Genomic DNA, 15,283 nt, shown 5'->3' on the forward strand with positions numbered 1-15,283 from the left:
TTCTCATGACTGTGCGTGTGCGTCTGTGAGTTTTGTGTGTGTGTGTGTGTGTGTGTGTGTATTTGGATATCCACATCTCGACCCAATAAAACAACCTTCTTAAGTCCTTAAAAAAGAAGAAGTTAAGCAAGCATTTCAAAATACATCTTTACATTACAATGTCAAGGCTGTTTCTCCATTGACGCTAGACAAAATTTTGTTTGGTATGAAAACATAAGATCAAAAGGGTTTTAACACATTATCATGGAAAGGAAGTGGCCACTAACCAGAGCCAGCTCAGCATGGAAGAGGGCTGAATCAGCTAGCCCTTCCTCCTCAAAGGACTGGGCAGTGTAGAAAAAGGAATCTTCCTTAGCAGAAACATAGCCCTCTTCTGGTGAAAGCTGCAGAGAGAATGAAGCTCTTGAGATGGATAGTGGCTAATGTTCACGACATGCAGCGTGAAGGAATTTTCAGAAAGGGGAATGAATGGGAGCCTCCGAGAGAGAGAGTACTGCAGGTTATTCTTATAGCCCTGAGCAGGTGTAATGGTTTACAAGGCTAGGAAAAGCACTGAAGAATGAAATGCCCATGGGTTTGAAATAATATTTTAGCTGTGCACAGCGGTAGTATCTGATACTCCAGTCCTGGCACCTGGGAATTTGGAATGTTTTCTCAGCCCTGATGATTTATATTTACTTCGCTATATTTACCAAAAGAGCCCGATTACCAATGTGGCTGAGCCTAACAGATTGGATTTAAACCTATTTTGTCCCACAGACTTCAGTCCCACTTACTCTCAGAATCTAAACACAAATGTTCATCAATAAGCTCCATTGAACTTAAGAGCACTGAAGTCAAGAACGCCGTGTTTGAGGTTAGGAAGAAAGAAAACCAGCTTTAAACAAATTCCTTCTTGAATTTTCTGTAAAACCAGGATGGCCGCTCCTCTTCCCATTACTATGCCCAATGTATGCTATTCCCAAATCAAACTCCATCCCTAGGGTCAAAACAAGATGCTATTGAGTAAATGATGAATCTGAAGTACCATATTTTTTGCTCTATAAGACGCACCAGACCACAAGACGCACCTAGTTTTTGGAGGAGGGAAACAAGGAAAAAAATATTCTGAATCTCAGAAGCCAGAACAGCAAGAGGGATCGCTGCGCAGTGAAAGCAGCAATCCCTCTTGCTGTTCTGGCTTCTGGGATAGCTGCGCAGCCTGCATTCACTCCATAAGACGCACACACATTTCCCCTTACTTTTTATAGAGCAAAAAATATGGTAAATGATGAATCTGAAGTAAATGATGAATATGAAGCCCTGGTGAATCTGAAGTACAGATTGCTATTGAAATGAAAATAAAAAATATAAAAAATCCAGTAGCAGTTATAGACCAACTAAGTTTGTTCTGGTATAAGCTTTCGTGTTCATGCACGCTTTTTCAGATACACTTCAGATTGCTATTGTTGTATTTATTTATTTTTGCAATCAGACACACTGTGGTCAGGTTCACAGGCGTATGCTTATCACTTGACGGCAGCCAAAGCCACATCACTTACACATGTGTGAAATGACCTTTATGGATGAAACTCCACAGACAGAATTTTTTATTATTATTATTACATCACTTTAAAACAAAACGAGATTAGTTCACACATCCACAGTGAGTGTCGTCAGCTGCTGGGTCAATAAACGAAACACATGCATTTGCGAACAGGCAACCTGTATGGTTTCTTGGCAAAATAGGAAACCCCAAACAAAATGTGTAAGATTTAAGTTCCTTACAGGCAACGGCTTTGCGACTCCTATCCTAACCGCTCCCATCGGCGCTCCTTTCAGCGCTTGCACAGCTTCCTCCAGGCTGCCATTTTCCAAGTTGATGTCATTCACGTACATAAGTCTGTCTCCGGGGAGAAGCCGGCCATCTTGTTCGGCCACCCCCCCAGAGACTAGAGAGCGGATCACAATCACCGTATTCGCAGGATCCACAGGGTCCTTTTTAAAGAAGAGGAAAGTGGGAGAAACATATTCTCAATAAATCAGGAGCCTGTGCAAGCTTTTATACTTCTTTTCAAGGTGCAGATGATCCAGCCCCAACCCAGTGAATGGTGAACCCCCACTTTCATGAGAGATGTCTGCATTTACATAGCAGCTGCAAGCAGGCATTAGATCGGGCATAAGCAAACTCAGTCCTCCAGATGTTTTGGGACTACAATTCCCATCATCCCTGATCACTGGTCCCGTTAGCTAGGGATCATGGGAGTTGTAGTTCCAAAACAGCTGGAGGGCCGAGTTTGCCTATTCCTGCACTAGATTATTTCAATTGTGCTTTGTGCTACAGCAAATAAGAGGCTCCATCAAATAATATAAATAGTGCCTGCACTGCTATATTCTCCTCTTTTGTGTTAGGCATGGGCATATGGAATATCTTTATGTAAAAATCTAAAACGAAAACCTGAGAGTTTCAGGCAGTGATCAGCTGAAAGACTTCTAATGGCTATGTGCTTCCCTATAATTAAGCATATTTGTTTATGCCGACTCAAATTATGTCAGAAGAACCAAGGGGGGAAGATAGTATTCTTTGATCCCTAACATGTTTATGTAAAAGCACTGGGGAATACACATTTCAGGAAGCGCTTTATTCCTTAATGAAAATAAAAGAAGCATATTATGAATAAAATAACGCCAAATCTTCTTTATCAATCTAGACAAAAATGTTACACTGGCTTCTTCAATAGTCCAGGAATCCAAGCCAATGGGAGCTAACCAATGATAGTTACACTCAGAGAAGACCCACTGAGATTAATGGATTTTAGGTCATTGATTAGTTGGATATCCCTCCCCCAAGCTCCATTTACCCTCACGAGGAATAGAAAGTTTCACTATTTAAACATCTTACGAGAGTTGTGGCATACCAAAAACTGCCAGTCTACTGGGGCACTGAAGAGGAGAGGGAGCGCTCACACCCTCCAGGACCCAATATTTAATTCCTACATTTGTAGAGATCACATTCTTGTATATATTCAATCTGAATATTTTATCCAGGCCCAACATGAATTCAGGCTATGTAACACTGGGAGATCACACTGTGCGATATAACAGCTTGTGATTCTAGCTCAGGAGATTATTGAACTTCTTTAATAAAACAGGATTCTGCCCCTTCGGAATGCAGTGGGGACTGCAGATTCAAATCCTTCCCACAATTTGGAAAGTCCTAGCACGTGGAAAGCTAGAACACTAGGGTAGAAACCCGACTTAAATGCCTCTCTAGTGGAATAGCATTCCAAGTACAAGAGTTTTAATGTGAAAGCAATTCCCCACTAATGTGGCACAGTCCAAATCTTTTATGAATGTTTACATTTTCAGACTTTTACTAGTCAAGCTCTGCAGCATTAGGCAAAGCAATTTCACTGTTAGCAAGCATATCTGTTTCACACTCCTCTCCAGCTTTGTAGGTCTTGTGCAAGACTTTGTAGGTCTTGTTATTTTTATCAATGGCTGGGCATATGCACATTCAGCTGAAAGCAGAAAAATTGATATAATTGGTATAAAATGTCCAGCCACTGATAAAAATAATAATATTTCTAAAAGAAACAGAATCAGACATAAATGCCCAGGTACATGTCTGTACCAGAGGAACGACCACATCAGATCAGAGTTGAAAATCAAACCAGTGTTTCTAATTTGTGGAGACTCACGACAACAATTTTGCATAATCATCTTAATAAGTGTTAACTGCTTTTATTGTTATGCAATGTGTAGATTCTTCCTGAATCATAGCAAAAGACTTTATGCAAGTTGACCTGCTGCAGAGATCACTGTGCCATCGAATTAGACTGAAGTCCCACAAAATGAATGGTGCTCCATAGAATTAGTTTGACAAATTTGTTTACTTAATGTAGCACGTTTGACAGCAGAGTTTGAAAAGGCCTGGTAATTGACATTACATTGCTTAAAGGGGCAGAATTCCCCTCAGTAAGTACTCCCATTCTGCAAAATAAGTAGTTTGGACATTACCTGGTAATCTAATATGCTAAATCCAAGTCCCATGCTCCCTTTCTCTAGCTCAATTTGCTGTATGTTTGTCTCCCACATTGCCAAAGAAGATCCTTGAACCTCATCTGCACTCTGGCCCATATTATCCATGTCCAAGTTGGCATCCTCTGTCTCTGAAGAGCCAAGGAGTTCACCAAGATCAATAGCGGACTGCAAAATGAAAGAGATTCACTTCCATAAATAAAACTGAAAATCCTACAATTTTTATTGAAACTCGTTTCCCAGTAGATACACATATAACAAGAGACTAAAAGGAACTCTGGACATAGAGAGATGGGAGAATGGCAAGCATGACTGATTTGCTTTTCTTACTCCCCATGCATCTTTATAACACCCGAAGTGGTCAAATACAGAAGCTTAGATGGCAGAGACAAGCTGAGAGACAAGTGCAAGATCCACTTCAGATGGTACAAACATACAGAGAACAGGGAAGCCATTTGAACTCTCTATTCCAGCCTTTCTCAACCTGTGGATCCCCAGATGTTGTTGAACTACAACTCCCATCACCCCTAGCTAGCAAGGCCAGAGCTCAGGGATGATGGGAGTTGTAGTCCAACAACATCTGGGGACCCACAGGTTGAGAACCGCTACTCTATTCTCTCCACATTCAAAACATCTGAAGCCACTCTAAAGCCACATAGGGAATAGTCCCTGCATTTTAATTTTGCTTCTAACTGTATACAGTGGTACCTCGGGTTACATACGCTTCAGGTTACAGACTCCGCTAACCCAGAAATAGTCCCTCAGGTTAAGAACTTTGCTTCAGGATGAGAACAGAAATCGTGCTCCGGCGGCCCGGCAGCAGCAGGAGGCCCCATTAGCTAAAGTGGTGCTTCAGGTTAAGAACAGTTTCAGGTTAAGTTCGGACCTCCGGAACGAATTAAGTACTTAACCCGAGGTACCACTGTATTTGTGTCCACACTGCCTTGCAACTCTAACAAACCTTCCTATATTCTTAATGATGAGTTGTTTACACAGAACTTCTGCTTGACAAAATGATAAGCTACCTCTAGCCTGCTCCCTTCACAAAAACCCTGTGAGGTAATTGCTTCATTGTAAAAAACAACTATGCAACTTTTTCTGTGTATCTAAAGGACTTTGGGCTTGCATTTGTTGAATGCCAACATCTTGTCCCCACCCCCCCCACCCCCGCCCAGGATAAAGAACTAAAACGATTTTATGGCTTTGTGGGAGGAGACATCTTTTACTTGTCCTCTAAGTAACCATACTAATATGGCCAAAGCCACTTTGAGAATCTAAAGTAGGGCTTTAAACCAGGCTTTGTAGGTGGAAATATTATCTAACATTCCAGTCACTGGATCGGACCGGCTGTACCATATATATACTATATACATATTATATATTTCATTCCTCCACACTTTTCTGATTTAATTTCCCTTCTGCGTTCATATACCAACTATCTCTCCTCTGAATAGTGATGAAAGACAAAATGGAAAGTGTTAAGAAGTAAATGGCGAGTGGGACTCTCCACCACAGAAAGGCAAGCCAAAAGGGCATCTGTTGAAGGCAGCCAGGGGAGGGAGTGCCCCAAATGCTTTGCATGGTGTTGTGTGCCTTGCTCCTGACTCAGCTGCTTCCAAAAGCCACCCATTGCTGCAGATGTGGGCTTCCCCTCCCTCTGGATTGTCCTGCCTCATCTTATTAACTGCCATTGGTGTTATAAGAAATGAATATTTTGTTGAAGTTGGAGAAGCGAAATTTTTCAAGTCTCAACTATGGTGTTTTATCAGTAAAACAGACAGCTCACACAAATTGAACCTCTCGAGTGGTACCTCGGGTTAAGTACTTAATTCGTTCCGGAGGTCTGTACTTAACCTGAAACTGTTCTTAACCTGAAGCACCACTTTAGCTAATGAGGCCTCCCACTGCCGCTGCACCGCCAGAGCACGATTTCTGTTCTCATCCTGAAGCAAAGTTCTTAACCTGAAGCACTATTTCTGGGTTAGCGGAGTCTATAACCTGAAGCATATGTAACCTGAAGCGTATGTAACCCAAGGTACCACTGTAGTGGGATAAAACTGTTCCGTTGTTCATTCAAGTGAATGTATGTGCTTGCAAGGAAGTGACAAGCCTGCAACTAACTTGCATGCAAGGCCTATTGTTGTATGTCCTTACAACAAGATCCCACATTCACGCAGCCAAGAAGAAAGACTGCTAAGGTCCTGCTATATAGTTAAGCGAGAGTTGCCAAACTGGTGCCTGTGTGCACCCACCAATACCTCCTATGGCACCCACAAAAGGTTTCTGCAAATGTCCTCTCAAAAATCTGCAATGCACAATACATCCTTTGCTCTTCCTATTTGATTTGTTTACACTAATTCTATGCCCCCTTAAACATGCTAACATGTCTTTAGATGCCAGATTTGGACATCCACCTTTCCTTCTGTTCAGAATAGAGAAGAACAAAGGGCTTTTCTCCGCGAGTGAATGTGGTAGTGACTGATGTGCCTTTTCCCCCCACTGATATTTTTTTGGGGGGGAGGGGGGAGGATTGGGGCAGGGAGGGAATGCTCACATCATTTTGTGTCCTGTCCCTTTATTCTGCTCTTTTTCAATACGGCAGCCATTTTGTTTTATGCCACATACCCCACAGCAACCATTTTGTGACTGGCTCTAGTGGCACTTCCTCAATATCCCAAGTGTGCCCAGAGGCCCAGTAACATTGGCAATGCCTGAAATAAAGCTCTTTATTTCAGAATGAGCAAGGTATAATGGGAAGAGGGAGAGAGAGAAAGAGTGTCTGTAAAGATTTTCTGGTTGTCTCCATTTGCCACAGGGGTAAGAGAGGCTGAAACAGCCTTGCGTAGAGTCAAGTGATCACACACTTTCTTCACAGCATCCTACACATACAAGACGCACACCTTTGCTTTGATTTACCTGTTCCATCATCTGAGATTCATCCATTAACAACTGACTAATAGGTGGAGCTGCACGGCAACACACCATTGTTACTTTGATGGGCAGGTCTTTTAAAATATTTACTACATCCTTGTGATTTTCTCCAAGCAAAGATATTCCATTTACCTGCCGACAGAAGACAAAATATTATACAGAAATATATATATATATATATATATATATATATATATATATATATATATGCAGGTTTTGGTGTCTTCGGGTGTCTTCCCGTGTAAGAGTCGGGGTGTCTGGGCGACGTTTCGACGAGGTCTCACTCGTCATCTGACGAGTGAGACCTCGTCGAAACGTCGCCCAGACACCCCGACTCTTACACGGGAAGACACCCGAAGACACCAAAACCTGCATTCCTGTACCCGTGAAAATCTACGAAAGCAAATATATATATATATATATATATTTGCTTTCGTAGATTTTCACGGGTACAGGAATGCAGGTTTTGGTGTCTTCGGGTGTCGACACCCGAAGACACCAAAACCTGCATATATATATATATATATATATATATTTAAAATGAAATTTGTAAGATGCACAGTGCACCAGAATGACACAAAACACAATGCCCTGCAAGAATTACAGGCACAATACAGGAAGCAGGTAACACAAATTCTAATGTCAGCTGGAAAGGGTTTCTGAAAGCCACATCCGTTTTTACTATTATCAACAATCCTTTGGGAACTTTTCATCCTCAAAATGCCGCTGAATGAGGCAGGGCTTGCACAAGAGTGCAGATCTGCACAACTTCCACTCATATGAGGTGGGTTTACACAGCAAAAAAAATTACAGTGTATTGTGCACCATTACAAATTGATGCATACAATTAGCCAATGCAGGATTTATCCATACAATTTTCATGCAGGAATTTCAGATGGTAAAGTATGCTAGTATCTACGGATACTGGAAATCCTCAGCAGAACCGCCTTTAAGGAAGGGTGGGAAGTAAAGCAGAAATTATTTCATACTTCTAGTAATTCATCTCCACTGAACAGCTTGCCGCATCGTCCAACTGGCCCTTCTGGCAAAACAGATCGGATGAAATGATGTCCCACTGTAGCTTCTAAGCTGATCCCCAGTCCACTGCTTTCACTAAACTTGTTCACGTGAGCTACCTAGAAAGAAGGAACACAATGGCTCTTCAGAACACTGAAGGATTAGTTGTTCTCAAAATTGCACTCGGACCCACAGACAAAAGGGACAGTAGATTTAAAAGCAGCAACCCTAACATTCTGCCACAGATGCTCTACTTTCTAAGCTACAAGCTCACTTCTTTCAAACATCATCCATGCCCATTGATTTCTCACATCAAGACAAGATGGAATCGCAATGTAAGCTGAAAGGGGGCAGCCAGCCGTAAAGTCCCATTCTCCTTTGCAAAGGGGAACAGATGCTGGGGAGCTACAGCTGCCCCAGAGATGAAAGGCGGCCGGAGAAAGCCACAAATAAATGAAACAAATGCCACAATCAAAGGAATTGCACCTCCCGTTACACAAGAAGTCAGCTTCCATGGGTGCCACAGGGACAATGGGTAGCAAAATACAGTGCTCTAAAACGGAAGTGTTTCCACGCAACGTAAAAAGCCCTGGATTCCAGATTCGGTACATGCTGCTGTCACCCTCTGGGAGCAGTCAAGCATGGACCGGATGCACACCTGGCAATATAATCCCCTCTGGCTTCCTAAATCCCAGGTGGAGGAACAGCTGTGCTAGTCAGTGATTGAGAACTGTAGCTCTGACTGTGACCCTGAATTATATTTAAAATACCGCCGCCACCCCAGAGTGCCATGTGTGCTCAGGCAACTGTATCGCTCCTTTGGATGATACAGAGCACAGGAAATGTACTACACTATTCCCTGCTCATCAACCAGCCATAAATGAACAGCAAAATAAATAGCTTAACTGACTAGTTAAGCATGAGACAAACACATAATACAAAACGGAGAATCATCAACCAATGTAAGAGAATCGTGGGAGGGGGCGGAAATCAGACCAGTCCAAAAACAGGAAACAACACCATTTTAACCATCAGACAATTGGATTTTGTGTGAGGGGAGTGCTACAACATAAATGGCTTTGTTCTGCATCCTTGTGAACCATATCCGTGATGCCAGAGTGATCCAGTGGGTGAGCAGAACCGCATGAGAAAAGGTGGTCCTTTGAAAAGCCCTTCATTTGAAATAATAACTACATGCAAAGAAGCTTATAGAGCAAGGGTTTACTTCGAAGGCTGTGTTATGATGAGCACCATATGACGTAAGGGGGTGGATTGAATAACAAGCCACTATGTTTTAATCCCCAAAAAGCAGCAATATGGGTACAGTACTTTTGCTATAGCACTGCCCAGTGTGTAATAACATCAATAAGCAAATGCTGCCCAGAAAGTTGGGATGATGCTCTGTTGTCAGTTGTAATCATATGAGGATTGGACGCAGTGCAAAAAGCAGCGCAACAGATCGCAAAAAAAGTGTTGTCCTGAATTTCAAAATGAAATGGCAAATCACTCATGTTTTACCGAGTTTCTTAGTTCACTTATATATAATTTATAATCATGTCAATTAATTCTATAATGTAAATAACAATAATTAGTAAACTAAAAATAACTGGGTTTCATCTCCTACCTTTCCCCTTACTTCCAGAGCAGGTAAGAGCTACTTCATGTACACATACCATCCTTGCCAAAAAAAACCATGGGAATGCAGTGGTAGCTTAGTTTAAGAGCAACTTAGTTGATGAACAACTTGGATTAAGAACGCTGCAAACCCGGAAGTGGGTGTTTTGGTTTGTGAACTTTGCCTTGGAATAAGAACATGTTCCGCTTCCTGTTGAGTGTGTTCTATTTGTAAATTGAGTCCCCCGCTGCTATGGGAAAGCACGCTTTAGTTTAAGAACAGACTTCCGGAACGGATTAAATTCGTAAACCAAGGTACCACTGTAAGGGCATAGCATCTGAAAGTGATCTGAAAATAAGGGTTGCTTCACTTCACTGTAGCTTAGTGGCCACCTCAAAATGAATGAAAGCAGACACTAATTCATTTCACTATATATAAATTTTTCAAGGCACACTTCAGGTACTCACTTCATGTTTGCATGGTATAGTTGTGGCAAACAACAACCATTTATGTACTTGACATAGCTTGGTGTACCTAAGCATAATATAACATACCGTGAACTTATGAATCAGTCAAGTGCCAAGTTTTTCTAAGGACTACAGCACTTTATGAACTGTTGTTTGCCCAGAACATATTTATTTTCTCATCTAAAGCGTACATAACATGGCATTTTATGCTTATTTTTGAGATTTAATATTCTGAAAGACAAATACACAATGTTTACTTCCTTTGGAATTTTGCAAGGACAGCTCTTCCACCCATTACACACACACACACACACACACACACAAGCATAAACAGCAAGCAAAAGTTTACCTACCACCACCTCATAATGTGCTCCCAAAAATGACTGCCATTTGTTCTGCAATGATATTTCTTCATCAGTGGAAGTTAGCTGAAAACCTAAAAGATGCAGTTTGGCAGTTAACTATAGAAGAAGAAAAATCCCGTGTGTTATTCTTAGCCTTATTTTTTATATACAGTAAATGAACTGTGACAAAACGTGTTGTGCATATCTATTTGCCAGTTTATTTAAGGGGGGGGGAGAAAATGTCATTAATGCACACAACCTGTTAATGTAGAAAAATAAATGAAAATTTGAAATGGAAACTTCAATGTAACTCCCGCAATGTATTTTTTTCTCAAATCAAAGTAGGTTGTACGAAAGCTCTCTGAAACTTTTGTTGCTGTTGCCGTCGCTTTACTGCATCTGTAGCAACTCTTAGCAAGTCGCAAGGCGAACAGTTTATTGTGGGAGCACTTTTGTATCACTTTGTTTATAGAGTGGACACTAAACTAGGTACCTTTTTAGCACTTACCCTAGCTATTCAGTTTGGAATTGCATCACCTTGAGGATCAGTCTTTTAAGCACTTATCCTGGCTATTCGGATGAGAGTTGTATTAGTGCAAGGATCTTCTTTCATCTCCTCTCTTCCAAAGAATGCTAATTGTGCTCGTCTAGCTTTCTGAATAATTAGGTTTCTCTCTGGCTACCCTCTAGTGCACTTTCTCCTCTCTGAACACAGAAATTGCATGCAGCTTCTGTATTCATCTGGCAGAACTGTTGTCTAAAATACTCCATTTTCCCCCATTCGCCATCGTATTAAATTCCTGTACTTTAAGAACCATAAGTTAAAGAGATTTTTCTGGCTGTAATCAGTGCTTTTTTCCTTTCTTAAAAAAATGTTTAGGGGTACTCTCTTTTTCCTACTCATATTGAAATACTGCCCCTCAATGAGGCCAAATGATAAATACTTGAGGTTCCTGGTCCCTATGGTTGTAATTTGTGGGCAAACGTTTAATTTTATCCTGATTCTATTTTTAAGCTGTATTTTAATTAACTGTTTGATTGTGTTTTAATGTATTTGATATATGATGTTAGCTGCCCTGAGCCTGGTCTTGGCCGGGGAGGGTGGGGTATAAATAAAAAAATTACTTACTTACTTTACAAACTTAGATTCACAAAATGTTTAGGGATATGAATACCCCTGCATCCCCCCAGAAAAAAAGCACTGGCTGTAATGTTCTTGTCAGGGAACTGACATCAGAGGGAAAGGAGGTGATAGGGCTCCCAGAGACTGGGAGAGACTCAACAGCCAAAGCAGGGACCAGCAGGGGGAGCGCGGGGTCTCTGGAGCAGGATCTCAGGGATACTGAGAGAGATGCAGCAGCGCAGGCAGGAAGCAGGGGGGAGAAAGGGGTGAGAGACACGTCCAGTGAAAATAGTGGGGAGGTGTCAGAAGCAATTGCAGGGAGACCCATGCTTCGTCGGAAGCTGTCACGTCGTGAGTCCAGGAGACGTGTTTCCGTTAAGGAACTTCTTTGTTGGAGGCGTTTCCGCAAACAGCCACTGTCGGACTCTAACAGTGACTAGAGCAGACATGTCTGAGGAGCTCTGTCACACACAGAGGTTTGTGGGGCCGCACAAACTCTGAAGGGGCACCATTTTAAGCACAAGCAGCTAATCATCCCCTAATAGCAGTCCGACAGTCTCTGTACGCTGCCTGTGCAGGAGAAAGCATCATGAGCGACCCAGCCGGAGCCGGAGGAGCTGATCCAAGCTTGGAAGAGAGATGCCGAGCATTGGAGGTCCAACTGGCGCTGCAGACGGCGAGGCTCGAGGAGAGGAGGGCTCAAGATGCAGACAAGAAGGGGACAACCACTCAGTTCCCCAGAAAGGTACCAGGATTGGTGCAGAAGTTTGGGGGGGACCCCAAGGATTACCATGCCTTTAGGACTGAAATGCAATATGCCCTGAATGTCCAGTTTGATGAGTTCCCTGATGAGGAATCTCGAGTTGCTTTTGTAATTGGGCATCTTGAGAAGGGCGCGCGAGACTGGGTTCGACCCCTGATGGCAACGCACAACGATATCCTAAAGGACACTATGAAATTTTTTCGTGCAATGGATATCATGTTTTCCAGCGACGTTGAGGAAGGGGCGGTGCGCAGACAGTTAATGGCTTGCAAGCAGGGAAGCAGATCTGTCCGTGAGTACTGGACTGAATTTACCATGCTGATTCACAGATTGGGGTGGGATTTATCGGCAGCACCCATTCAGATGCTATTTGAAGAAGGTCTTTCTTCAGCTGTGAAAGACGAGCTGGCCAGGAGCCCCAGGGCGGTGTCTATGGATCAGCTGACCAAATCTGCGCTGACCATTGGAGCGCGCCAGGAGGCAAGAGCCTTGGAGAGGCGGGAAGGGAGAGGGGAACGTTGGAAGGAGTTACGCATTCCAGACATTCCTGAGCCAGCTTTCCCGCCGGCAGAGCCGATGGAAATCGGAACAGCCCGCGCGCGCGCAGTTTCAAAGCCCAGTGAGGGGGCGAAGAAGGAGGGAAAGGGAGCCCGGAAATGCTATCTCTGCCAACAGCCAGGCCACTTTGCCAGAGTCTGCCCCCAGAGGAAGGAATGGCAAGGAATGGTGGGGGCTGTTGAGGGGGAAGAGCAGGGAGAAACGGAGCAGGTAAAAGCCAACGCCTGGTTGCCATCAGGGCACTGCAGCCAGGCCAAAGAGCAGTGAAAGTGCCCCTTCCCCAAGTGCCAGTGCCAGAAGCTCCTCGACCGGCTCTAGTGATTGAAGTGTCGCTAGAGCTGCAAAATGGACACCCCCTAAAAATAAAGGCACTGTTGGACTCAGGCAGCTCCTGCAATTTTATGAGCAAGGAGTTTGCTGCTGAACACCAGATACAGACTATCCCTTTAAGCAACCCCCTGCAGGTGACCACGATCGATGGCAGGGAACTGTTGGGAGGAGGAGTCAGCTTGCAGACCATCCCAATGATAATGAGGGTGGCAAGGCACACAGAACTGATAGCGTTTAATGTGGCCACCTTGGGAGGTGCTCCCATTATTTTGGGAATGAGCTGGCTAGCCCTACATGATCCGCTGGTGGGCTGGCATCAAAGAGTGGTTTCCTTCGGTTCCGCACATTGCTTAGAACACTGCAGGGGGGAAAAGGGGTCAGCAGGGGCCCAAGCCACCCTGGCAGGGACTGAAGTAGTGGAGAAGGGGAAGGTGCCACCACAGTATGCTGATCTCAGCGACGTGTTCAGCGAGAAGGAAGCTGACCAACTACCTCCGCATAGACCCTTTGATTGCCAGATCAATTTACTCCCTGGAGCACAGCTTCCTGTAGGCAAGTTGTATGCCATGTCAGACAGGGAAATGCAGGAGTTGCGAGCGTTCATTGACAAGAACCTGAAGAGGGGCTTCATCAGAGAGTCCAAGGCAGCGGGGGGTAGCCCAGTGTTTTTTGTGGACAAAAAAAACACGGACAAGCCGAGGCTGGTATGTGACTTTCGGGCCTTAAATGCAGTGACAGAGCCGGCGGCTTTTCCTATGCCCAGGATTGATGATATTTTGACCAGGGTGCGGAAGGGAAAGATTTTTACAAAGCTGGACCTAAGGGGGGCGTACAACCTGATACGTATAAGGAAAGGGGATGAATGGAAGACCACCATGTTCACCCCTTTGGGGGCATTTGAATACTTAGTTATGCCTTTTGGATTACAAACCGGCTCCGCGTGTTTTCAAGCTTTCATGAACCACGTACTGGGGCCTTTGCTCTACAAGAATTGCGTGGCCTTCTTAGATGACGTGTTGGTGTATTCGGAGAATGAGGAGCAACATGTGAGAGACGTCAGAGAAGTGTTGAGCAGGCTGCAAGCCAACCGACTGTGGGTGAAACTGGAGAAGTGTCAGTTTCATACCAAGGAGGTGGAATTCCTGGGGTACCGCTTGTCAGACAAAGGGTTGGCCATGGACCCCGGCAAGGTTCAAGCGGTGCTGGAATGGAAAACACCCAAGACCAAGAAGGATGTGCAGAGGTTCCTAGGGTTTGGAAACTTTTATCGTAAGTTCATCCGCAACTTCGCCCACCTGACGGCGCCCATCACGGACTGTCTCAGCAGCAAAAAGAAGTTTGTTTGGACGGGGGAGGCGGAGCGAGCGTTTGAGGAACTGAAAAGGGCCTTCGCCTCTGGCGAACAACTTCTACATGTGGATTTACAAAAAAAGCTGAGGGTCGAAACAGACGCGTCGGACCGAGCCATAGGGGCGGTGCTTCTTCTGCAGCCGGGGAAGGAGGGGTCGGAGTGGCGACCGTGTGCCTTCTTTTCGCGGAAGCTGAACAAGTCTGAGAGGAACTACACGGTGTACGACCGGGAACTTCTTGCAATTTATGAGGCCTTCCGGAGATGGAGGCACCTACTAATTGGTGCACAACAGAAAGTGCAAGTGTGCACGGACCATAAGAATCTAGAGTATTGGAGAACTGCGCGAGTGCTCAACCAACGGCAGTTGAGATGGGCCCAGGAGTTCTCCAAATTTAACTTTGAGATTTGTTACGTACCAGGCCCGGAGAACGTTAGGGCGGACGCTCTCTCACGCAAACCTGAATATTTGGAGGGAGAGGATGTACCCGAAGAGACCCATGTCATTCCCGAGGACCGCTGGGTGTGTGGGGCGGCATTGGTGGGGCAAAGGGAACTGGTAGAGGGAACGGGGCAGGATGTATACGCCCAGGACAAACTCAGGAGTCTTAGGAGGGAGGGAGACAAACCCGGGGGTTTTGAGGAGAGAAATGGGGCGTTGTACTACAAGGGAGCGTTATACATACCTGAAGGGGAATTGAGGGAAAAGGTACTCAAGCAACTGCACGATAACCCCACAGCAGGGCATTTTGGGCAACACAAAACCA

The 15,283-nt window shown here is 44.2% G+C and overlaps 1 protein-coding gene across 16 annotated transcripts in view; it reads right to left on the minus strand.

Moving 5' to 3' along the window:
- Nucleotides 1–15,283, minus strand: part of MPDZ (multiple PDZ domain crumbs cell polarity complex component) — a 134,246-nt gene that overhangs the window by 68,532 nt on the left and 50,431 nt on the right. For 15 of the 16 annotated variants that reach the window (XM_082204480.1, XM_082204483.1, XM_082204477.1 and 12 more), the window contains exons 13-18: nucleotides 10,400–10,486; nucleotides 7,941–8,083; nucleotides 6,937–7,083; nucleotides 4,000–4,188; nucleotides 1,768–1,977; nucleotides 267–383 (exon numbers count right to left, since the gene is read on the minus strand). In XM_082204480.1, the coding sequence (XP_082060606.1) occupies nucleotides 267–383; nucleotides 1,768–1,977; nucleotides 4,000–4,188; nucleotides 6,937–7,083; nucleotides 7,941–8,083; nucleotides 10,400–10,486 (893 nt within the window). The remainder of the gene's footprint in view (nucleotides 1–266; nucleotides 384–1,767; nucleotides 1,978–3,999; nucleotides 4,189–6,936; nucleotides 7,084–7,940; nucleotides 8,084–10,399; nucleotides 10,487–15,283) is intronic. The other variant, XM_082204469.1, reaches the window with a different exon arrangement.

Source organism: Podarcis vaucheri, assembly GCF_965113315.1.
Source record: "Podarcis vaucheri genome assembly, chromosome: 17".
Taxonomy (NCBI): Eukaryota; Metazoa; Chordata; class Lepidosauria; order Squamata; family Lacertidae; genus Podarcis; species Podarcis vaucheri.